This window comes from Orbicella faveolata, unplaced genomic scaffold, assembly GCF_042242905.1.
Source record: "Orbicella faveolata isolate gen_17 unplaced genomic scaffold, um_ofav_v1 contig_25, whole genome shotgun sequence".
NCBI lineage: Eukaryota > Metazoa > Cnidaria > Anthozoa > Scleractinia > Merulinidae > Orbicella > Orbicella faveolata.
The window spans coordinates 30994621-31019828 of NW_028301553.1; the positions used below are offsets into that span (position 1 = coordinate 30994621).

General features: G+C 38.9%; 3 protein-coding genes across 4 annotated transcripts; 2 read left to right on the top strand and 1 right to left on the bottom strand.

Annotated features, from left to right (window-relative positions):
* Positions 1–1859: 1859 nt before the first annotated feature.
* On the top strand, positions 1860–10808 carry LOC110059229 (carbohydrate sulfotransferase 11-like). The gene is made up of 3 exons (XM_089294754.1): positions 1860–2197; positions 7084–7139; positions 7927–10808. Exons 1-3 carry the CDS (start codon positions 2098–2100, stop codon positions 8746–8748), a joined length of 978 nt encoding a protein of 325 aa, XP_089150880.1. The 5' UTR covers positions 1860–2097; the 3' UTR covers positions 8749–10808.
* Positions 10809–11778: 970 nt separating this feature from the next.
* Positions 11779–12399, top strand: LOC110041889 (carbohydrate sulfotransferase 11-like). Its single transcript, XM_020747217.2, has one exon. It carries the CDS (start codon positions 11779–11781, stop codon positions 12397–12399), a length of 621 nt encoding a protein of 206 aa, XP_020602876.2.
* A 3168-nt stretch (positions 12400–15567) lies between these two features.
* LOC110057315 (carbohydrate sulfotransferase 11-like) lies at positions 15568–24597 on the bottom strand. 2 transcript variants are annotated; one of them, XM_089294509.1, is made up of 3 exons: positions 24270–24597; positions 21196–21251; positions 15568–18487 (listed from the first exon to the last, which is right to left on the bottom strand). In XM_089294509.1, the coding sequence occupies exon 3, from the start codon at positions 18224–18226 to the stop codon at positions 17669–17671; it is 558 nt and encodes a 185-aa protein (XP_089150635.1). In that variant the 5' UTR covers positions 18227–18487; positions 21196–21251; positions 24270–24597; the 3' UTR covers positions 15568–17668. Both variants share the same exon structure in this region, with proteins under 2 accessions (XP_089150635.1, XP_089150636.1).
* Positions 24598–25208: the final 611 nt, after the last annotated feature.

Below are 25208 nucleotides of genomic sequence, written 5' to 3' on the forward strand. Positions count from 1 at the left end.
TAGCAATCCTATCGAGATCACGCGCGTTCATTTACTATTTTTCGGCTTTCGATTAGCTATTATTGTTATTATTATTATTACTATTACTATTACTATTACTATTACTATTACTATTACTATTACTATTACTATTACTATTACTATTACTATTACTATTACTATTACTATTACTATTACTATTACTATTACTATTACTATTACTATTACTATTACTATTACTATTACTATTACTATTACTATTACTATTACTATTACTATTACTATTACTATTACTATTACTATTACTATTACTATTACTATTACTATTACTATTACTATTACTATTACTATTACTATTACTATTACTATTACTATTACTATTACTATTACTATTACTATTACTATTACTATTACTATTACTATTACTATTACTATTACTATTACTATTACTATTACTATTACTATTACTATTACTATTACTATTACTATTACTATTACTATTATTATTATTATTATTATTATTATTGTTAATATTGGAGGCAATTACTGAGCAGGTCTGTTTTTAGTTGTTGTCGCTTTGTACGGTTATCGTGTAAGGATTCTGAATACACCAATATTTGAATATTATATCTTACAGAATGTGAGCTAAACATGACTTTTCTGTGACAGGTCAAGTCCAAACACCGAGGAAATCAAATACAAGAAGACATCTTCACGTTCCTTTTGATTATCTGGTCACAGGCACTTCCCTATTGTTTTTGTTACTAGCCGGTTAGTGTTGTGATTACGACGATTTTGAGGGCGTTAGTACTCAGCGCCGATGAAAAGCCCCAACATAATTTTCATACCAGATTTTACACTGACATTTCTTCTTTCAAAATGTCAGAATATTAGGTGTTTCGGTGTTTTACCGGGAAGCAAATTTGCTGCTTGAAAAAGTGTGCGTAATTAAGAATATTTGAGGAAGCAAATTTTCTTGATTTTAAGCGGCTCGTCTTGACCCCGAAAATCAATCCACAGAAGTATAATCGGCCTGAAAAACCTTGTAAACTCCTCAAAAATAAATTTCCAGGCTCAAACTGGAGTGTTATTGTGATGCGGATTGAACAGAACGAAGTTTATGATAAGGTGTTTTGACCAGACGTGGGGCCGTAACGAATTTGTGATTTTTTGGCGGCTTTAAAAAATTATCATATCTCGCTAAGACTTGGGAAAAATTAAATAAGCGCCTGCCCTCGATTATACGCCTCCCTCGTATAAGTGCCCTCGTCTTCTAATAAATTTCAAATAAGCGACCCGGCCGCTAATTCGAGAATTTACGGTATCCACTACTCGATAGATTTGAAATTCTGTCGCCGGGTTGCTAAGCTGTTAACCTGAAAACTTTACTAAAGCCCCAGTTCTCGCTCATTACTCGATCTGCTAATTAAGGACGTTCGCAAGAAAATGTTCTAATCGATGGATTTTCTTCAAACTTCTACTGTGGACAGATAATGAATTACTTGTTTCAGAAATGGAAAAAAATGGGGTCGCGGACTTCGTTTCAGAGATAAAGCTAAGCGTGTGGAAAACTAGTCTAATTTTGAAAAATTGGCGAGTGTAAATCAGCATGATCTCCAGGGTTTTTAGCTTTAAATATCAAAGATGAATCAACGGAGACAAGCTATACTAGTAATATTTTGTAGAAGTGAGTCCGTTGCGTTAATAATTCCAAACGTTGCCAAGGTTTTCACAAAACTTAACCCTTTAAAAGGCCTTTGAAACCGCCGCACAGATAAACGAAGAGCTAAAATTCGATGGTGCATTTTGCCAAAACTTCAAGCTTCTAATCGATAGATTTTCTTCATTTTTTCGCTAAACATAGAAAATCGTTAGAGAAAATGATCCATCGAAAGAAAAATAGGGGTCACCGAACGTCCAAGGCAGGCAAAAGCTATAGCGATGGCCATCTACCCTATAATTGTTCATTTTATTACTTAGCGTGCGCTCGATGCATGACGTGGCGTGTGAATTTGCGTGCGCAGTAAGAATACGCAGAAACAATTAGCGCGAACTTCCTTAACGAAAGGAGACGAAATAATATTCAGTTCTGGACGGATCGAATTGTTGTTGGTGAAGATGAAGGCGATCAAACCGTTATTGCTTTTGGCTCTTTTAACTACTGGAATATTGCTAATCAAACTGTACACAAAGCAAATGAAGATGAATCTCGACTCAGGTAAGCGTTTAATTTGTCTTGTAATCAGGTAGTGTGCTCAATATTTGAATCAGTTTCTAATAAGGACATAAGGATCGCACTCAGGTCTTGTGTTTCTTATTCCTACAAGTCCTCAGCTTCAACAAATCGTTATGAATGGTTTTGGTATTCAATTTAGCACGCAACTGAATGCAAATAACGCGAGAAACGACACCTCACGATATCTTTACTTTAAGATACAGGTTTAACAAGTTTAACTTCCTGTTTTCCTCTCGTTCCCTATGATCCTCTGAGAGCGACAAAAAACCGCTCGAAGTCAAACTTTCACCGACTGAGAAAATTGTTGGAAAATAAATTTAGTATTGCCCACTGCCGACAGTTGTTACATGTAACTGTTTGTTCGCTATTTCCATCTACTCGCCAAGATGCTGTCACAAAGGCATACAGTTACTCTACAATGTAACGCATTCAATGAAAAACAGCAATTAAAAACAAGTAAAGGAAAAAAGATTCTGATCAGTTGCTAGTTTGTGTCATTTTTGTTTCGTGATCTCGAAAACACACTTTATACTGAGCATGCATTAAATCTAGAGTAATGGTATGCAAATTTTTTGCTAACCATGTGAAATGGACCGTTATGATGGTTGTAATTAATAGTTATGCATGAAGCTTAAGAGTAAATGTCAGTAAAAACCAAAGATTATCGAAACGAACGGAAATGGGGTTAGACTTTTGAAATATTTATTTTTTTCGGGATTAAACCGTTAAGAACTCTCCGGGGATAAGTAACTCAAATTTCACCATGCGCGATCATTAAATTATGCACTTTTCGGGCAGTTGTCATAAGAACGAAAATGTAACAGAAAGACTTCTCTAGCTATAGAGCGTTTTCATTATCACGCCATGAAAAAATAAAATCAAAAACCATTCAGTGGATAAGGTCAGGAAATTGTGATATTACGGGAGATAAATAAAGAAGACAGTTCTCCAAGTTTAAGGTGTGCCGCGTGCGTTGTCCCAAAGTTGAGATATTCGTCGATATGCTCCGCGCAAAGTTACAGAGCCTAGTGGAGCCGCCATGTTGGTGTTCCTCTGTAGTACACAAATATGGCAGCTGGAAAATAGTGTTAACATCTGGAACTTACTTTGGTTATCTGGGACAATAATTATCCGCACTGAACAAATAAACAGTTAAATAAGCAGTTTTCTAAATACGACAACGTCTTAAATGGCTAAAAAATCACGAGATAAATACATACTTTTCGACAAACGCGATCGCAGTTTTATGTGACGCACCGCAATAACTTCGAAATTCAAAATGCGCTGGTTTCCAAACGAAGAGCTAAAGCTGGAAAGTTGTAAACAGATATAACTTTAGCACCTCTTATGACTGATGAGGATAAAAACTTTGGTGGCTCTCTAGTTTTGGATTTAAGAATTTGATGACGTCACGTGAAAACGCTCTATAGATATATGGGTTGGACTTGCTTTATCGAGACAAAGTGATAGTTTTTGTCTCTTGTTATTCCAGGGGGAGCTACGGTTCTGTGTACAAACGACATCTTCGGCCATTTAAAATCAAGGCAAAGGTGGCGCAAAGGTGGCCTAGAATAGCTTGGCAAAAATTCATGCGGTAGTGTCTCAAAGTTTACAATAACAGAACCAAGAAGCCCTGAAAGATAGTTCTTCACGATTTGGGTTTTATCTTATAGGGACCTTTAACTCTCAAAGAAAGATCAGTTCGGTTAAATGACTACGACGACATAATGAAATGCATAATAAAAAAATCAAACTCGTTGTACACAAATAATTGTTTTCATCAGTTATATCTTCACTTGCCGATGAAATGACTAGAAACGTATTAAAATGTCTATAGCTGCACTTGATTTTCATATAATGAGCCAGGAAAAACAAAAATTTCGACTTTTCCTGCCCTGAGAATCGCACAATAATTCTGCATAATTCTGCACACAGCAGGTTGAACAATTGAATTGCTCTCAACAGGTTAAATTTGCCACACAGCCGTTAGTATACGTTTGCCTCGCGTCCACTGGTATTTGCATCCCTTCTGCGCCTCCGGCACTCGCCAGTTTCGAATTCACTGAAAATTGTCCAACTGGAGGAGATTCCGCAAACAGTGCTGAGCTCGAGCGACTGAAATCCGATATGCATGATTCTGCTGTCAGGCAACGCCTTCTTGTAAATTTACAGCTACTTTGTATACACGCACCGCCATTTACAATCCGCAGATCAGTTATTCGTGAGACACGTAGTGCTCAGTTACTTGAAAGAGCTGGCACGCTCCTGGACTAATTGTGTGAGTCGTGCGATTTGAGGTGAGATGTCAGAAATATTGATGCAAATGTCTCTTAGTCTATCCACTCTTGAGCCTAAAGTTTTGAAAATTTAAGGGGGCTCTGAACCTTATGTACCGATTTTTTTAAGCTTTGCTAAAAGTTGCGTCTTGTCATGCTTGTTAAAATTTGATAATATAAGAAAAATTCACCGTGCCGTTTTTGAATTATAAGCCCCTAAAGCTGTAATTAAGGGTGTTTTTAGCAGGTCATACTGTTGCTATGGTAACCTATGGTGTCATGAAAATGAATAGAACGTGTTCACCAATGATTGGGCAGTTTTTTATATCATCACTGAACCATCAAATGATAAAGAGTGGTTATAATGGCCCATCAAAATCTAACTGCTGGAAACTGTTTTTAGCCACCTTAAAGTTGTGAGTGTACGTTTTTGTACAAGTTCACTGAGATGTTAAGATCGAAAGATACAGTCGGATGCTCAATAGCCACATCTCTCGTCATATTTGCACATACAGCTGATAGATGACTCTTAGTTTCGGCGGAAATTTCGTTCTCGTCGGCGCTCTCCTTGGCCACTTCTGAAACTTGACTAGTTTTAGCTTCGTTACCGGCGACTTCGACTTCTAATCGTTTCTTTGTTGAAAGACAGCTAAAGAAGCCACTAATCTGCTGCGACGTAAGGACTTCATCAGGTTGAAATCGGCGTTCCCCCGCTTGGTCTCTTGCTAAGTTCATTGCTTTAAAAATTTCCTGTGGATCGCTTTTCCGTCCACTTTGCTCCCCTTTTTGAAATTGGTCAGTAAAGAACTCGGTTTGTTTCTTTGTAAAACGCACCTTTTTCTTAATTGTCTTCAGGGCCCAACCCATCGGAAGAGGTAGATTTTTATCCTTGCGTATAAAGTGAGAATAAATTAGAAGAACATCAATTCTTACAAGCCGTGAGATTACTCATTGTAATCGCTTACTGATCCGACGGGTACGAGGTTTTTCGTAAGTGCTGCAAAGTAATTCCCCTTTCTGCTGCGGGTACTCGTTTGGATTCCTTTTTGTGACCGGAGACATCCTGAGGCACAGAACATAATCTACTAGCTCTTCTCCATCCGATGTAATGGATGTAATGGGCAAACAGTCATTTCCGAAAAATTGACGGGCTTCACGAAAATCCCGCTTCGTGTTAATATAAGTTCCATCTCTGTCTCATCCTGAAAACTGTAACAAACGCTGGTACGTAGCTTCTGATATCCTTGCTGCATGATGACAGCGATACTGTCTGAGTGGACTGATGCTTTGCTCGTTACTCTGTACCACAAAAGCCACCAACCAGATCAAGGAAAGAACAAGACATTCTTTTTCTGCTGGAGTTAAAGCAACCATTATCTTTATGCCTTTCACCGAAGATTATTGTGCTTTTGCTTTATCTTTACTTTCATTAACTGGTCACATTTGTTTCCCGTGAAAAAAATGTATCGTTATTTCGTTCCATAGAGTTTCACTGTACGGTTAAAATTTGTGACATTTGTTAGGTCTGTTTCTTTGCTATATCTGTTTCGTTCACGATGGCAATATATTTGTTTAGACTTTATTTATAAGGCAGAATGAATTGTTAGTTGATCTCGTTACGTGACAGACTATCACATGACGTGTGCAGGGTTTGGCGGGTTTGGCGTGAATTAAAAATGGCGAAGATGTCCTCTGCTAATTAGGCAGTGGTTTAGTCAGGAAAGACAGAATACTAAAAATATCACCATACCTTGGTAAAGAAAGGCCAACTGTATATATTTATAACGAGAGAAGTCCTGCTGTTGCATTTTAGTTCATGCAAGGACTGCCTGAAAACTGCGCAATTTCCAGCTCGCACGCACTGATTTTCAACCATACTATTCGTAACGGTTTATTCTCGTTAAAATGAACATTTACACAAAATAACCTCATTTACTTTAAGTCGTACCTGCAGCTACCTGTAGACAAAAAATGGTAAGACACGAGGACCCATCCGCGCTACGCCGGAGAAATTCGAAAATTAGGTTGTCAGAAAAATTGTAAACTTTCAATTCTTCGATTACTGTCAGTATTGAAAATGAATGCAACAGACAGTAGACTGGTAGACAATTTGTGGATCTGACCATACATATATATTTTTTAATATTTGTCTAAATTTTTATTTTCTTTTTCAGCGAACGTTAAGCCGCATATCTCATAGACCGAATTTATGTAATATTGAAAACGGTTTCTTATCTTGCATTTTAATAATTGTTAAAAATTCGATTTTAAAGAAAACTATTTGTCTTCGGATTCCTATATACGGCTGGCGGGATATTTTGCCTTCTTTACGGCCTACGGCTAACGGTTAAACAATTTTTCTTACGGTTTAAAGAAACCTTAGAAATTAATTACATAGTGCATCCTAAAAGATACTTTGAAAGCTAAAATTAGTGCATGGTGTTTTGTCATCAACACTCAAAGTGAGGCCACAATCCTTGATTGCGAAGCGAGACGACAAGCATTCCCGACCTCATCGTATCCCTCCACCAGAAGTTGCCTCCACACAAATGATGTGTAACTGTCAAATCCTTTCTTTTTTTTCCTTCTTAGTGCAAATTTATGCCTTGGAAGCGATAAAAGAGGATTCAATTGCACACACTGTACAGGTATGGTTCTTAGACTTTTTACACTGGTGGAAACGGGTGGAAATAAGTGTGGTTCAGAACGTGCAATTGAGGGTTACTGTGCATTGATTTCGGCATGTTGTGCATGGTTGGTTTGGAAATTGAGCATGACGGGAATATCTCTCTTGATCTTTCTCATCTCTTGCACAGAGAAAATTAGGTTGTATATTAACTTTTCCAAGACCAGTATAACAAAGTTGAATTGCATCCCTTTCCTAAAAGAAAATGACATCATTTTCCTCTCACCATAGTTTCAAATTGTAACTTGGCAGAAAATTGGTAATTAAAGGCTTTAAGGGAGCTACCTAACTTCACCGTTTGGACATAGTTTAGCTTAAATTTTTAAGTTCTTCGTTTGCAATCCAGGTTAATCTTCTCCATCCTTTTCCATCCTTGTTCCTTTATGGTTCATTATTATCTCTGTGGTGTTTATCTATCTGAATAAACTTTTAATATTTCCAGAATTTCTTTCGATTAAAGGTCAGTTTGTTCGAGGCCAGAATATCTCAAAATAACTTGACTGAGCTCTAAAAAGAACGCCCAACTTCAACTGAACCAGGAAAATCCAGCTATTTTTGTATTTCGACTTAAATACTCCAGGCATGGTATACATCACACACCGTATCTTGAGGTGCTTTCAAGTTTGAATACTCTGTGATTGTTCCGTTCTGGCTATTGTATTACAAAATGACATAGATCATATCTGCAATATGTTTCCATTGGTTGGAACTGAGACTAACAAACTACTTAATTCATTTCTTCTTCATAGGAATCATATATTCTTAACACTCCAAGAGAGTTACGACAACAAGAACGCAGAAAGCTGGTTGAGAAGTTTTGTCAAAAGACTGGACACAATGCCATGCCAGACCCTTTTCACTTGGCAGTGATTCCTTCTCTCAAAATACTATACTGTGTAACACCTAAAGTGGCTTCCAGGCAGTGGAGGACAATGCTGTATCACTTTAACAAAGGCCTAAGAGGGAACTTGCGATTGAATTCATTTCCTCCTGACCAGCAAAAGCGGATGTTGCAAACATATTTCAAGTTCACGTTTGTTCGTGAGCCGTTCGAGCGCATTCTGTCGGCGTACAAAGACAAGTTTATCAATCTAAGGCAGGTATCCGTAGACCGCAAAATTCGTGAATTTCACGGCAAAAAAATCCTGAAGAACTTCCGTCCACATGCTTCAAAGAGTGCACTTAAAAAACTCGATGACATAACTTTTCGTGAATTTATTCAATATTTAGTAACCAAAGGAAGTAACAAGAGCACGCCTGTTATGGACTGGCACTGGGACAATTACGTCAATATATGTGGAATGTGTGCCATCAACTATGACTTTATAGGTCATTACGAAACTTTTGATCAAGACTTGGCAGATTTCATAGAGGCAGCAGGGGTATCGCCTAAAGTGGCAGAGAGATTTGATGCTCGCGCCAACAATAAATCCGATACCGCCTCCTTATTGGTCAGTTATTACTCGCAGATTCCCATAGAATGGATCGACATCCTTGGTCGGTTGTTCAGAGCCAACTTTGAGATGTTTAGTTACGACTTTCCGGGACCTCTTAAGAGTCTTTTTGAGTAAAATGAGTGCAAGAAAATAACACATTGAGGATACGACAGTTTGATCATTTTTAACTTTTCTCATCTTTTCTCCTCTGATTTGGTGGCATGAACTATATAACAACTGAGCATTCTACGATATACTTTGGGACGTGTTAGCCATCTTTGGGCTATATAAGGAAAATTACTAGTAAAATCATAGCGACTTGAGAGACCTTGGGCAACTTAAACTCGGCGATTTTTAGGCCTGACTTAACCCACATTGAGGATGCGACAATTTAATCATTTTTAACTTCTCTCATCTTTTCTCAGGCTCCTCTGATTTGGTAGCATGAACTATATAACAACTGAGCATTCTACTTTGGAACGTGTTAGCCATCTTTGGGCTACATAAGGAAAATTAATAGTACAATCATGGCGACTTGAGAGACCTTGGGCAACTTAAACTCGGCGACTTAACCCAAGTAACAGAGAAAAGCCATTGTAAGGGGATCTACATACAACCACAAGAAGACTTGCTGGTTAATAATTGCCTGATTTCGAAATACACTAGACTTCGCTCCATCTTTACTCGACTTGATTATCCGATAACGACCATTAATTCCACCATTAACAAATTTATCCAGAACCTTTCAGCCGGTGTACGTGAAAGACAAGTGGAAGACAGCCGTGTCTTGCGAGTTAGTCTCCCCTTCAAGGACCAAACATCAGCTAACGCGGTTAGAAGGCAAATGGGCGATCTCAATCATAAGATTGGCACTACCCTACAACCAGTATTTATTAGCAAGAAACTGGAACAAGATCTCAAGCCCAAAGAAATCAAGCCTCCGATCGTAAATCAACAATGCGTGGTTTATTTATTTTCCTGTGATCTGTGCGATGCAGATTATGTCGGCTACACAGCCCGACACCTCCACCAACGTATTGCTGAACATAAAAACTCGGCGATTGGAAAACACTTTTTCAGTGGAAGCCCACGGGGACATAAGGCTCCTCAACGAAAGCCAGTTTCGAATTCTCCGAAAGTGCCAAGGGAAATTTGATTGCCTCGTCTATGAGATGCTTTGCATAAAGGAACGGAATCCAAGCTTGAACACGCAAACTGACTCCATCCGTGCAAAACTCTTTGCTTAATTTTAAACATTTTAGCACATCCACTGAACTATTGTTTTACTGACTATTTATACATTTTTTATCAACTATCATTTTGACTTGATAATGACGTTAGCTCAACGTCGAAACGTCGTCGTTTTTTAAACAAAAAATTTTTAACTTTCTTAATATGCTTAGAAATATGTTATCGCAATTTTTTATAGTTAAATCCAAAGATTTTCCTCTTCCTTTTTATAGCACGTTTCATGATCTCAATAAGGAGTGATAGGTAGCATGGAAGAGCGAATTAATTCGAGAGCATAACTGGCTTGTCCACAAGTGGTTTGTAAACAAGAAAATGATAATGAGGCCCTTGTAATAAGAGCTACCGGATGAACGGCCGTTTCGCACAAAAAGCCGACGCACTATGAGGACTCTTTTATTAACTTTAATTTAAAAAAAAAAAAAAAAATTATATAAGATTTTACTTTCATTTTTTGGGAACTGTTAGATTTTAAAGCGACCTTTTGTTTTTCTCAAAAAGAAAAATCCACTAAAGTAGTACTCTCAAGATATTGTGTAACCTTAAATAGTCTTATAAAACGACAATGGCTGCGGTCACATCTAGGCTACTAACTATAGTTAAGACAGGGATGACTATAGTTAGCTATTTCGGTAATGTGACCGCTTCGATTCTCTGTTCGCTCTAACTATAGTTAGAAAATTTACGCCTCGGTGATCCAAAACAATACAGACCAACTATAGTTATACCCAAGCAGGGTTCATGGGTTAGTCTTAGTTTACAAACATACAACCAATCAGAATGTGACAATAGGCCCTTTGCAGCTAAGCCATCACGTGGCCTATTTTTCATAAAATTATGGGCTGTAACTTAACGAAAGCCAGAAATGGAAAAAGCATGTCGAAAATATCAAAATGGCCAAGTTTGAGGCCCCCATCATTAAAGAATGAGATTTCATGACAGCCAAATTTGATGTTTCTACCTTGAAAAAATTTCTACCTTGAAAATTTCCTTATAATACTCACTTTGGAGGGTGGTTGGTTGCATCTTTGATATGCCTTAATGTGACTGCGCGATGTAGTTAGTGAGTTCATGTGCGCCTAGACATCATTTGGCTGTGTGACCGCGCGATGCGCTTCCAGTCAAAGACGCACATTTCACCCGTGCTCACCATAGAGTCTCCAGTAGCTCAGTGGTTAGAACATCCGACTAGATCACGCAGGGTCGTGGGTTCAAATCCCATCTGGAACTCGGATTTTTTTCCGAGTTGATGTTTCTACCTTGAAAAAATTTCTATCTTGAAAATTTCCTCAAGATAATGTTTTGTTTTAGTGTTGGTACCTCTTAGGTTAAGCCACGCTCACAAAGCAGGATCTTAGGACCTCTTAGGGGTTCTTTCAAAATTTCCTACGAGCGCCATGTCCTATTTATATGGGATTTTCTCCCACTCCGGGATATTCAGTCTCACAAGGCAAGCTTATAGCAAACCAGAGCAAATAATCCCCTGTCGGCGCATGCTTAAAACGAACCAATCAAAAATAAGATAAATGTGAAATTACTAAATTTGAAGTCACGCTAGTGCTCAAATGACGAAGTCAATATTCCCCCATACAGAGCTCCTCGTATTTTGTTCCTTTGATAAATCATCAGTTCCTGGAAATTGACTTCAATTGCTTCTGTCTGTTTCAGGGGTTTCACTCCAGACAATTAAGACAGCAAGAACGGAAAAAATTGATTAAAAATTTTTGCAAGCGAACCGGGAAAGTTGGTCTTGAAACACAACCTCTTCCTCGCCATGTATCGGTGAATGAGAGTCTTAAAGTAATCTATTGCATCACACCAAAATGTGCCAGTCGAGAAATCAGGCTGATGTTGTTTCCAGGAGTTCGTGGGATAAACGTACCGAGGTTATGGCCACTACCAGCAGACAAGCTCACCATGATGTTGGAAACATATTTCAAGTTCACGTTTGTTCGTGAACCGTTCGAGCGCATTCTGTCAGCGTACAAAGACAAGTTTGTTCATCTAAGACGAGTAGACCGCCCAATTCTTGAATTTCACGGTAGGGAAATTCTTAAGAACTTCTGTCCAAACGCCACACGGCAAGCGTTAACGAGGCTCGACGACATTACTTTTCGTGAATTTATTCAATATTTGGTAACCAAAGGAAGCAACGAGACCACCCCAGTCATGGACTTCCACTGGGATAATTACGCGAATTTTTGTGCAATGTGTGCCATCAAATATGACTTTATAGGACACTATGAAACAATGGAGGAAGATCTAGCAGACTTGATAGCAGCAGCAGGCATATCTGGAGAGGACGCAAAACGGTCTGCATACAAGAAAAAAGCTTCGGATACATCTGCCTCGTTACTTGAGTATTACTCGCAGATTCCTTTAGAATGGATTGACATCCTTGGTTGGATATTCCGAGCTAACTTTGAAATGTTTGGGTATAGCTTTCCAGGACCTCTGAAGAGTCTATACAAAGAAAGAAAGCTTCTCGGGCCCAAGTCCTTTCGTCTCTCTGTTAGCCCCGCCGGAAAAAACAAATGATGTGGTGTTCTGAGTACGAGATGTCCTTCAAACTAACTGGACAATGGTTGTCATTTTTGTTCCTGTAGTTCAGTCGGACCTTTCCATTCCTGCCTTCGACAGCCAAGGCTCTTCTTTCATCGTTCCCAGAATCTTTCATTTCAATAACTTTAGGAAGATCCTTGAACAGATATGAATCCGTGTTGCAATGTTTCATATCGTCTTTTGATCAGTCGAGCCCATGACTTCACGTCGGGGTTGCCAGATCAATCCAATGTGAAATTTGAACAAGGCTCCCTGTATCTTCGTTTCCACACCAGTTTGTTCAATTTAAATAATAATTTATGACTAACAGCAAATTATGACCAGCACGAGTTAATGAACCAAAGGTATAGCACAGTTCATACAGCAGTTGCTGATTCCACTGTGACTTCAGTGAAAAGTCATAGTGGAAAACAGCAATTTTTGAACCTTCAAGATAATCGGCTAAACGAAATTTTATTCAAGAAATCAGGAGTTCTAGATATGGAGAACGGGGGTAAAATAACAATGTTTCAAACTTCTGCTTCTAGTTATAGGATAGCCTCGATTACTTGTCGCTGTACTGTCCCAGAAAGGAGCCCGAGCTCCTCCTCGAAGACCCCTCGGGTAGGAACGTTGACTGGACTCGACTGAGCGGCGGAAATCAAGCCTAGTTATCGGAAGGTACAAGATATCGGGATACCACTTAGTCCAATTCGGGATCTCTCTGTCATGCAAGGATACGCTCTGTCGATAGAGAGGGTCCCTCCCTCCTGTGAGCGTAGCGTTCTGTGACAGAGAGGGAGCCAAAGTTAGACTAGATGCTATTGTATTTACTGATTTACTGGCGATATATCGTTAATGTTGAACGTGATAACACCTTGAGGGTAACCATTTTGCAACAGGAGCTTTCTCAGCTATTTAATAGCGACTTGCAACAAAGATGGTGAAGAGCAGATTCGGAAGCATCGATAGGTGACTGTGCGGATGAGGTCGATTGTGTACTTACGAAGTGTGAATGAATCCCACTTACTGTAGAGGCCTGTGAATGCCTTCTTCCAGTAGACAGATGTGGAGAAAGTGTTGTCAGGGCAGCGTTTAAAAAGGATGTCTAAAAATTGAATCTTATTGTCTTCTTCAAATTCAATGGTAAATTTGATGCTATCATGTCGACTATTTGATAGAAAACTTAAAAACTCATTAGCATTATCTTTGCTGTCACACATGATGAAGGTGTCATCTACATATCTGAACCAAAGTGAAGGAGAGAATCTGCTGTTCATCAAAAATTTTTCGTCAAAGTGGCACATGAAAATGTTGGCCAAAACTGGGCCTAAAGGTGAACCCTTGGCTACACCATCAATCTGATCGATGTATTGGCCATCAAATATAAAATGGCTCTTCTTAGTGGCAAACCCTAAGAGATTCTGCAAAGCAGAACGAGGTAATTGCGGAGGATCAGGGAGATAATATAATCGGCTGTCTAGAATAATCTGTATTGTTTCATCAAGTGGCACCTTTGTGTATAGAGAGGTGACATCCAAAGAGTACATTATTCCGTTGTTATGTTTGTAGGTTTTGGCCCAATCTACAAAACTAATTGAATCTTAAACCGTGTGCTGGTTGGTGGAAATTGGCTGAAGTATGCCAACGAGGTAGGAAGCAAGATTGCAAGTGTAGGTGTTCACGGAGAAAACAATTGGGCGAAAAGGGCATCCAGCCTTGTGAACCTTTCGCAGACCATACAAAACAGCTACGATGCCCTAGAAAGTGGGGGCGGTCATGGGGGCGGGAGGGGTACGGGAGGCGGGAGAGGAAAGGGCGGGAAGCGGGAGTTCTAAGAGGGCGGGAAGCGGGAGAGAAATGCGAAACGCTAATTTTTTTTCAAAAACAAGAACCCAAAATATATTTGACTTGCATTTAACGTCTTCTGAGTCACTTCTGAGGCTTCTGAACAAACGAGAAAACGAAAATTTGCGTTTGGGCTGAAAAACAGGCTTACTTCATATCCTGGTTACTAGGGCGCTGCCATGTCGTCTTAGGAAAGGCAATTTTCGTTCACAATGCCTCTCCACCCAGATGTATAAATGGGAGCCGGTGATTATCATCCTGTTTAGGGGAGAAGAGCAATAACCAATTTAAGCCCCAGCAGGTATGAGGCACTGGACCTTCTGACGACTTACCTTACCACCTCAGCAAGCATACTGGTCATCCTGGGGATTATCGCTTCTTACTATGGAAATCGGAGTTAAGGGCCAGCAATTCTACAGCTAGGGGTGCCATGAGCAGTAGTTTTTGAAGGGAAATCCACTCCTACCCTGTCTTATCTTTGGATATACGAAGTACACCGATTTAGTCTGGATCTGTACTAACTGAGAAAGCAACAAAAGGAAATTAAAATCCCGATAGAGAAAGGGACGGTGTGCCAATGAGTAATTTTTTGGTAATTTGGTCAGACATTTAGCGACTTGGCGGGAAAACGGACCGTCTTGGACGTCCTCAATTTATAATACCTAGGCCGTTTGCACTGGAGGACTGGGTATGAATAAGTCAATCATAGCCAGCAAACTACAAATAAGTTGGCGTGTCGTAGCGTCGCCATGTACGGTATGAATCAACCTGAATTTTCATCACTCGCAACAACGCACTCACGACCAATTTATCGCAGAGGCTAAGGTTTTTAACGTTGCTTCACTTTTAAGGGATTATAAGAAAGGGGCATGCCTCTAAACCCGAAGCCAGGTAAGCGTTTATAGTACACTGTAAGTGAATTTATCCAGACACTTTGCATATAGACTCGAAGAGCAAGACTGCATTTTGTATTAGACAATTAGCTATAATTATATTCGAAATTTCCTTAAGGTTCAAAGCGATTTTAAAGCAGTGTTACGAGAGACGTTGTAATTACATTTAGAGTGATTGATAAGTTGTTTTCTTCAGAAAAGAACTCCCTGACAGGTGGGTTATGATACGAAATGGAATAACAAAGCTTGGCGGCTTATTTCCTGATTTGATTAGCGCTTCATTACTCGGCGGGGCCACAGACTTGTTTCGTTGAACGGGTTGAATAAACTTAATATTGCAGTTTGGACCAAAAAAGATACAGTGGCGCATTGTGATTAACCGGCAAGAGATGGATTGTTAGGTATATATATGTTTTTTTTCACAGTGACTCCATTATCTGTAATTTTCAAGACTTCTTCCACAAAATTTATAACCGTTGCCGGACCAAAATCTGATCGGTCCTAAAAAATCACAGGAAAATTTTTGATTAACGGTAAGTCTTTTCGGTTACAATTAACTTCAGAGTCTCTAATTCATGACTTAGAAGAGAAAAAGGTATTAATCGAAATTAAATGGCTGATTTTTACAGACACGGTTTGTTGAAACTTTAACCGAAAGTGGCCTGGTTAGTTATTTTCTTGTAAGTTTTTTCTTGGTAAAAAAGCCTCAGCCTCAGTATTTTTTTCTTGATATTACTAAACTAAGGGCTGAACTTTGCAGGGATACTAAGACTTCACGATATAAAACATGGGCATGGAAAATATGCGGTCTGAAAAACAGGCCATTTCCGGTTGCTTCCCATGTGCCTCAAATAGGACCAAGTTGTTATAACAGTCACGGGCTAACGGAAAATTCCCGTGAGCTAATGTTTTCACCCATAAACGCCTAAGAATAGTGCATTGCAAATATGGTTTTGGTCTTGTCTGAAATCAATTGTACGTTGCTAAAAGAGAGATTGAAAACTGGCCAAAATTACACTGAAAATCAGCCTCTGGGGACCCCTGAGGGGCTGATATCTATAACACGGCTAAAAGATGTTCGTTGAAACTGAAACTTGGCATATTACATAAGTCCACACAACGACTTTGTGTACCAGTTTTAAGCGAAATCTTCATTTCCAAGTCTGCCCCGGTCTCTCAGGCAGAAGCTCTTAAGTTTTTCAGCCATTCAGTAAGTTTATTCCAAAAGTGAGATGTTTCGCGGCATGACCAAAAAAGATGAATAATTGACTCAGAGGAGGTGTAACAAAAACAGTACTTTTCATCGCCCTGTAGACCTATTCTAAATAAGAAGTTACATGGTTGGTACACGTCTATGTAAGAATTTAAACTGAAACTCTATCAGCTTAGTGCTCTTTGTGCATCTTTTAGCTAAAAGATAAGCAGCAGTCCAATTGATGTTGTCATTTATTGGTAGGCCGCAATCCTCTAGCCACTTCTTTTGACTTGACTCTGCGGTTAAACTCTTGTTGCTAATCAGTTTTTTATATATTAATGTAGTTGCTTTTTTGACTTGTAAAATTCTTGTTGTAAGTGGCTCATATTCGTGGTCGGTGTTCTGTAAATCTTGAAATCAGCTGAATTTTGCTACCCTTTACTATAGTGACCAGTATTAAAACCACCGATTTCCGTCTGAATCCCGATTTTTGACAGTTAATGATATCCAGTAGTGTTTTATGATAATCATCTATCGACGCTGTTGAGGCTGAGGGTCAAAAATTTAAACCTGCCGAGTTCATTTTTTGTTACATTTTTGAGTGGCAATTCCTGGTTTCCTTAGTTTAGATAAAATCTTCAACCAACTGGTCAGTTTCGTGAAAAATGATACCCTATTCTAGACCCAAACGCTCTGATTTATATACCCTATTCCAGAGTAAACTGCTTGAAAACCATACCCTTCACAGCGGCACATACCTATGTGGCCCATATATGGCAGTACCCCCTCCCCCACCCGGGCATAAGCGGTAGAAGAAGAGTACCATAGATACCCGAAGGTGAGACTGGCCAAGCAAAACGAACGAAGAAAACCTGAAGAGTAGTTTTTTCTTCCTGCTGTTTTTTAGATTGATAGCGGGCGCGATCGAGCGCAACGTCGCAGTGTTGCAAACCTTAGATCTCGCGCGCTATCTCGCGACCCCTCGGGTGATTGCCTGATACTTCGCGCTGAAGTGCGCGTTAGAGCCCAGGCGTCTCACGGAAATATTACTGTTTTGAGCCACCTTAAGCTTTGCAGCTTATGGGGTCGTGTATAAATAGATCACCGAAAAGATAGTTACAGAGACAATAATTCTAAAATAAGGCTTAAAACCTACTTAAATGTACGAAAGTAAAATAAACATCTACAGTGTGAGGTCAAATCTAATTGATATTTATATTTATGATCATTAATCTTACCTAACCAATAATCCTATTTAGCTAAAAACTTTTCGTAAGAAGCAGCAATCTACTGCATGCGATATAAATTAGCAAAGTCAAGTTCTTTTCTTTTACTCAAAAAGACTCTTAAGAGGTCCCGGAAAGTTGTAATTAAACATCTCAAAGTTGGCTCTGAACAACTGACCAAGGATGTCGATCCATTCTATGGGTATCTGCGAGTAATAACTGAGTAAAGAGGAGGCGGTATCGGATTTATTGCTGGCGCGAGCATCGAATCTCTCTGCCTCTTCAGGCGATAACCCTGCTGCCTCTTTGAAATCTGCCAAGTCTTGATCAAAAGTTTCGTAATGACCTATAAAGTCATAGTTGATGGCACACATTCCACATATGTTGACGTAATTGTCCCAGTGCCAGTCCATAACCGGCGTGCTCTTGTTACTTCCTTTGGTTACTAAATACTCTATGAACTCACGAAAAGTGATGTCATCGAGCTTTTCAAGTGCACTCTTTGAAGAGTTTGCACGGAAGTTCTTCAGGATTTCTTTTCCGTGAAATTCAAGGATTTTGCGGTCTACCCTTCTCAGATGAACAAACTTGTCTTTGTACGCGGACAGAATGCGCTCGAACGGTTCACGAACAAACGTGAACTTGAAATATGTTTCCAACATCTGCTTTTGTTGGTCGGGAAGAAATGAATTCAATCATAACCGTGGATGCCTTTTCTTAATGTGAAATTGATACAGCATTTCCCTCCACTGTCTGGAAGCCGCTTTAGGTGTTACACAGTACAGTATTTTGAGAGACGGAATCACCTCAATGTGAAAAAGGTCTGGCATGGCATCGTGCCCAGTCTTTTGACAAAACGTCTCAACCAGCTTTCTTCGCTCTTGTTGTCTCAACTCTCTTGGAGTACTGATATGACTTGATTCCTATAAAAGAAGCAAGAAATATTGAAGTGTTCAAATGCTCAAATGCTGTTGTTTATAGTGGCCATGGGCTATGCCCCTAGCTACATCTAACTAGTTACACATACACATGCATACATACTTTATTGCAACTCCCTACAAGGGTTATTCAGTTACATTACTATTTATAACTTACTTATAACCAACTTACTTAAAGAACTACTTATAACCGAGATAAGAATGAGCGCATAAATATTGGTAAAGATACGTTAAAAAAGTAATAATAAAACTAATGATAATAATAATAATAATAATAATAATAATAAATAAGCGAAAAAATAAATAGAAAATTAAAATTCATAGATTCTAGTTCACAGACATGTCACTTAAACTGAAAGAAACAAATCAACTAAACATAATAGGTTTAAAAATCCCAACTGTCGGGAGGCAGACCAGTTGGCTATTGACAAGCATGACTGAGGAGCTGAACTAGGGTTTACCGTGAAACAACTCCAGTTTAGTGACCTGAGGGGGACTTGAAGTTGCGACCTCCGAGTTTCTAGTCCGGCGGCCTAATTTCTCGGCCCCGCTGCCTTCTCAATTCCAGAGGTAATATGCGTCATTTCTGACAATTAACAAAATTAATATGCAGCCTAACTCACTGAGCAAAAACCAGATGTTCGTGCCCAAATTCGATCTAATACAGATCGGGCGCACACTGTGAACACTAAAAATATTCTGAGGACTTCAAGGATCTTGCACTCGAAGTTAACTTGGATATCGCTTCAGAATCTAGCTTGTCTGTTTTTTCGATTTGAACTTGAATACTTCAAGCATAAATCATTGAATACTCTAGGCGCACATTACGTGTTGCGAGTGCCTTGAATACTTCTAGATGGTATGGCGTCACCATTGGATGTTCAAAATAAAAATACTTTAGAATATTTTCACTTTGGCGAAGTGACTTTCTTTGTCAGGCGAGAAAGTTTAAGAGAGATATCTCCAGAAAATCGTACTCGACATGCTCAATTTCCAAACCGACCAAGTACAACATGTTCACACTAATAGACAGTCATTTTGTTATTGCATGTCATTAGTTGTCATAGCTATTTTATACTCATATAAATTCAATTATAATCCATCAAATATTTTCGCTCGCGCGCGATTGGTCTAAACGCGTCACGTGACCGAGTATTCTCCAGCAGAAACTGGAGAATATCCGAGAATATCCCCAATTTTCAAAACTGCGCGTGTTGCGAAAAGTATTTGAAAGATAATAAACACAATAACCTCCATTTGACTTTGAAAATATGCTCGGATATTTGTCCTTGGACATTATCGGTTCCTCAAGGCTCACAGTTTTCCTTGAGCTACGCTCTTGGAAAACTGTTCACTTCTCGGAACAGATAATGTCCCGCGGACAAATATCCGAGCATATTTTCGCGCCAAATGGAGGCTATTGTTATTGATTTCAGACTTCCCTAATAGCGTGCTAATAGCGTTTTTATTTCCCTCTCTTTTTTTCTCTTCTTTTCCTTTCTTTTTATGTGTACATTTCTGCTATCTTGCTGACCTGCAGTTTATTTTCATTTAACACTGAAGTCAACTGGCTGCCTTGGTGCGCTAACACTATGGTTATTCCAGGCAGCCAGTACCCTAATTTTTATCATCGATATTTTTGTACAATAAGTATTATTATTATACATTAAACTCACTATCTCTTTTCTGATTGGCGGAAAGCGTACTGTAAATTTTCGAAATCAGCGCCTGTGACGTCACCTAGATGCAGATTATACAATAATCATGTCAAGGACACTCAACGTCACGGGTAATCGTGTCATGTATGACCGCGGTGCGCGCTTTGTGTTGTTTGCCGCCAGTGAAGAAGCAAAAACATCACTTCCAATTTTTTTCGTTCAATGTATAATAAAACAATTATTAGATTCGGTTTTTGTGATATCCAGATTAAACAAGGTCTCGGTAAGGGCTATCAGCCTCAGCCTTCGGCTTCGGCTGATAACCCATACCTCGACCTTGATTATTCTGGATATCACAAAAACCTCACCCCATAATTGTTTATAATGTGAGAGAGTACAAGTAAAGATTGCTGCTGCTGTTGTTGTTGTTGTTGTTGCTGTAATCGTCCGTGGCACGTTTCCAGGTACAAATGGTTCCATTCCTACAAGGGAATCTTTTTTACATTATTTGCCTCATTAGCATGAGCGCGATAGAGTTTCTGATTAAGGTACGAAAATATCAGTTCTGAATATTGAAATGCCATAGCGCGATTAACTGTTCCGAGGAATTCGAGCTCCATGTATTGAATACGTTTTCTGCAACGCAGCTTTCACTCACTCAGTCAACCTCGTTCCTGGAGGAACATGGGTCGTCCACTAGTGCCCCCCACCTGACTCTATTTGAGCGATGCGTTTCACGCAACGCGGGTTTTAATTAAGACTCAAAATTTTAAAAAGAATGTATGAGCTCATTAGCGCTTTTTCCACCTAAAAATTTTGCAGTTTTGGGAAACCCATTTCTCCATAAATACTACACCCAAAGAGCCAAAGAGTTCACCACTTACTAAGTTTAACAAGTTCTTTAAATGTTTGAAGTCAATTCGTATCTAGCGTGATGCCTTCTCTGATTGAAGTCGTATGATAATGAGAAGAAAATATGAACAATGACGTCAACAAAGATTCGCCTATACGTTAACACCAGTGTAAGTACCATACCTGTATAGTCTGTACGTTTGAATCCTCTTTTATCGCTCGCACAACATGAGTTTGCACTAGGAAGGAACGAAAACACAGAAAGCATCATCACTTATGTGGAGGCAAGTTGGTCTAGTGGGTATTTTTAAGGTGCTGGGCTTGTAATCCGAAGTTCCTCTTGGAAGTAAATATCAATAATTCGCAGAAAAACTCAGCTGAAAATTTCTGTGCTGCTACAATGCCTCCATGGAATCCTGAATGCAGATATGGCGAGGCTCGCAGTGACAGTCAGTTCACTAACTACGTATTAAACGCCTTCCATAACGCAACCGCTACAAACTTAAGAAATTCGAAGTAGTATCGTCTATTCCGTCTTGGACCCATTCACCGCTCACCTACTAAGTCCTGTAACAGCCTCGCCTCGGGGAACATTGAAGTCTCGGGGAAACAAAACTCACTGTTTCCCTCGGAGCCAGTCATGAAGTGCTTATTGATTTTGGAATGGTATATAGCCACGGTCGATAAAATGACTACAAAGCCGTCGGCAAAAATAATATTCAGTGTGAACAGTGTGAACAATTATTGAAAAATTAACTTGAACACCGCATGTTTTGAAATTTTTGACCTTTTCCGGCTAGTGTATGTATTTCTATGCTCTATCTTGATAGATAGTCATTCTTAAACGAATTTTCGGTAACATTTCTTTCATTGGGCTATCTTGGGTTGGCAATAGTTCTTTTGCATTACAATAAAACGAAAGTTTGATTTCGAACGGTTTTTTGTCGCTTTCGGACGGTCAGAAGGAATGAGAGGAATACAGGAAATTAAACATGTTAAAATGTATCCAACAATACAAATCAGTATCGTGAGATATCTGAAGTACTTTCAGAGTCAGTTAGGCGTTAACTTGGATAATAGAACAATATGGTTTGCAATTTGTGGGAACGTTGAAGGTGAGGACTTATGCGCATAAAATAAAACACAACACCAGTGTTCTTTTCTAGCGGAGCTCCGGCGGCCAGAAGGGCCGCCCAGCGGAGCCCCATACTCATATAGGAAAGAAAAGGAAATCCATAAGTTGATTTTCTCATGGTTATCATGACTAACGGTATTGCTCGTGGGCGCGTAAGCACGACAACGACGGCGACGGCGACGGCGACGGCGACGGGTACGACGGAGTCGCGCAACATGGCGGTTATACTCCAAATAATAGGTTAACAAAGACATGCAGCCTTAGTTTACCGTGTACGTGTAAAAAATTTCTCCGCGTATCTCGCATAAGAAAAATTGCTGTGACCAGAATTTTGGCGAGAGTCTTTGCATATTTACCTTCTTTCATTTCCCGGATTCTGGACTTTATCTATTGACCGCTTTTGATTTTTATTTTGATCTATTTTGAATTGTGTGACACTGAAAACCAGCAATCGGCTACAAACACAAGCCATATAATGAATAGCCATAAAAGTTTAATTTTGTGTCATGAATAAAAGCATCATATTGTATTTATTTTGAATATTGAAGGAGTTATCTATCACAAATGCATATACAAAATGGCGACTATTAATTGGTGAATAAAAAGAATGAAAAGATCAGGGTTTTTTTCCTGAAAAACAATTACTTTTAAAATAAAATATATGAGACGATTTACGCCCAGTGTGATCCCACTGTTCCCGTTTGGCAGATGATATTTGCATTTCATTTAACGGTGGGAGCTTCGTGGAAAAAAAAAATAAGACGAAGGGCAATAAGAGCTTTTAGAATAATTATTTATTGTTATTGACTATTTACTCCTCACTATAGTGTTTAGCAATTTGAACAGCGCGCTAACTTTAAAAATTACTCTAAAGCTCGGTTAAGGTCATGAGATCATGAGATGAATTTCGGATGCGCGTTGTTCTCGAATATTTACAATTGTTGGGCATTAATGTAAGTATGCATAGTTGCCGGACATCCCCGACTGCTTGGAAACAGCCGGTTAACACAGTGATAAATGACATTTTCAGCATGGCGTTTCAGTTCGATATTTCAGTCATTCAAGACTTAAGATATTTTTGGTTAATGTGATAAAAATTGTGAACAAAATGCTACTTTTTTCAAAAACACAAACAACAAAGATCCATAGTTTACCAGGCTTTCCTTTGAAGCACGCAATACTATGAAATACCAGCCATACAATGTTTGAGTACTTCTTTTTCATATAGATATAGATGAAATACCGGGATTTATCTTGTTCCTATTCCTGATCTTAGTCGCGCGTATTTAGGATACCGGTTTTATATTCAATCAGACATAAGGATAGTGATGTCGTCATGATTACGGACAAATATAATATCAACATTTTTAACACGCTAAAATAATATTTACTTGAGAAGCAAACAGTTCTTTCCTTTGATTAAAGCATTTCCGATTACGTTTCCAAACCCAGTTGGGGTGAGCACTGAATTCGGTGCTTTCGATTCAAAATGAATTCAAAACACGAGATGTGTTATTTAAATTAATTCGGATGTTTCATCCACGTCCTTAAAGTAAACAGAGCATAACATATCCTCTATTTAAGCTATCGATTTAATAAAAGGGAAAACAGTCTTTTCCAGGTATATTTCCACAAACGTTAGGTCCTGTCTACACTACGCTGGAGAAATTTCAAAACGTTGTTTTCACTGTGAAAACGCATCAAATGTTTTTCGTCCGCAGTGCGACGGAGAAATAGTCAATCTCTTGAGCACGTCGAATTGTGTAATAATTAGGTCTTCTCGAATGTTACGACAAAGGGATCGAAAGGAAAGTTTTACTTTAAACATTGCTTCAAACATGCTGTTTATTTTTATTTGAGAGCTATGTTAACAAAGAAAACCAAGCCACGGCTAACATAAGCAGGACCCGTGGCCTCTGTTGTTCAGGGTAGGATCGGATCAACGTACCAGTTACAGATTATTCAAACGTTGGACAACGCTGGCGGCTCTCCACGGTTTTTTTACATTGTGTGCAGTGTTGTCATCTGTTCTTCCTGCTCTTTTTCTTTCTTTCTTTTTTAATTTAGTAATAGCATACAATTATTTAAGCAATACTTGCGTGTTGAAAACACGAAAACTTACCGAAGTCGTAGCTGGTATTTTTCTCCTTCGTGGAATACAACAAATATCGGCGATAACAAAGAAATATGGCAGTTGTTAAAACAGATAGAAAAACCAGCTTAGCTTTTTTCATCGTGACAAAGGTCTGATGTAACTGCACTTCCTTCTCGGCTCCAAGTTCGACAAACAACAAAGATCTATAGTTTACCAGGCTTTCCTTTGAAGCACGCAATACTATGAAATACCAGCCATACAATGTTTGAGTGCCTGTTTTTCATATAGATAAAATACCGGGATTTATCTTGTTCCTATTCCTGATCTTAGTCGCGCTATTTAGGATACCGGTTTTATATTCAATCAGACATAAGGATAGTGATGTCGTCATGATTACGGACAAATATAATATCAACATTTTTAACACGCTAAAATAATATTTACTTGAGAAGCAAACAGTTCTTTCCTTTGATTAAAGCATTTCCGATTACGTTTCCAAACCCAGTTGGGGTGAGCACTGAATTCGGTGCTTTCGATTCAAAATGAATTCAAAACACGAGATGTGTTATTTAAATTAATTCGGATGTTTCATCCACGTCCTTAAAGTAAACAGAGCATAACATATCCTCTATTTAAGCTATCGATTTAATAAAAGGGAAAACAGTCTTTTCCAGGTATATTTCCACAAACGTTAGGTCCTGTCTACACTACGCTGGAGAAATTTCAAAACGTTGTTTTCACTGTGAAAACGCATCAAATGTTTTTCGTCCGCAGTGCGACGGAGAAATAGTCAATCTCTTGAGCACGTCGAATTGTATAATAATTAGGTCTTCTCGAATGTTACGACAAAGGGATCGAAAGGAAAGTTTTACTTTAAACATTGCTTCAAACATGCTGTTTATTTTTATTTGAGAGCTATGTTAACAAAGAAAACCAAGCCACGGCTAACATAAGCAGGACCCGTGG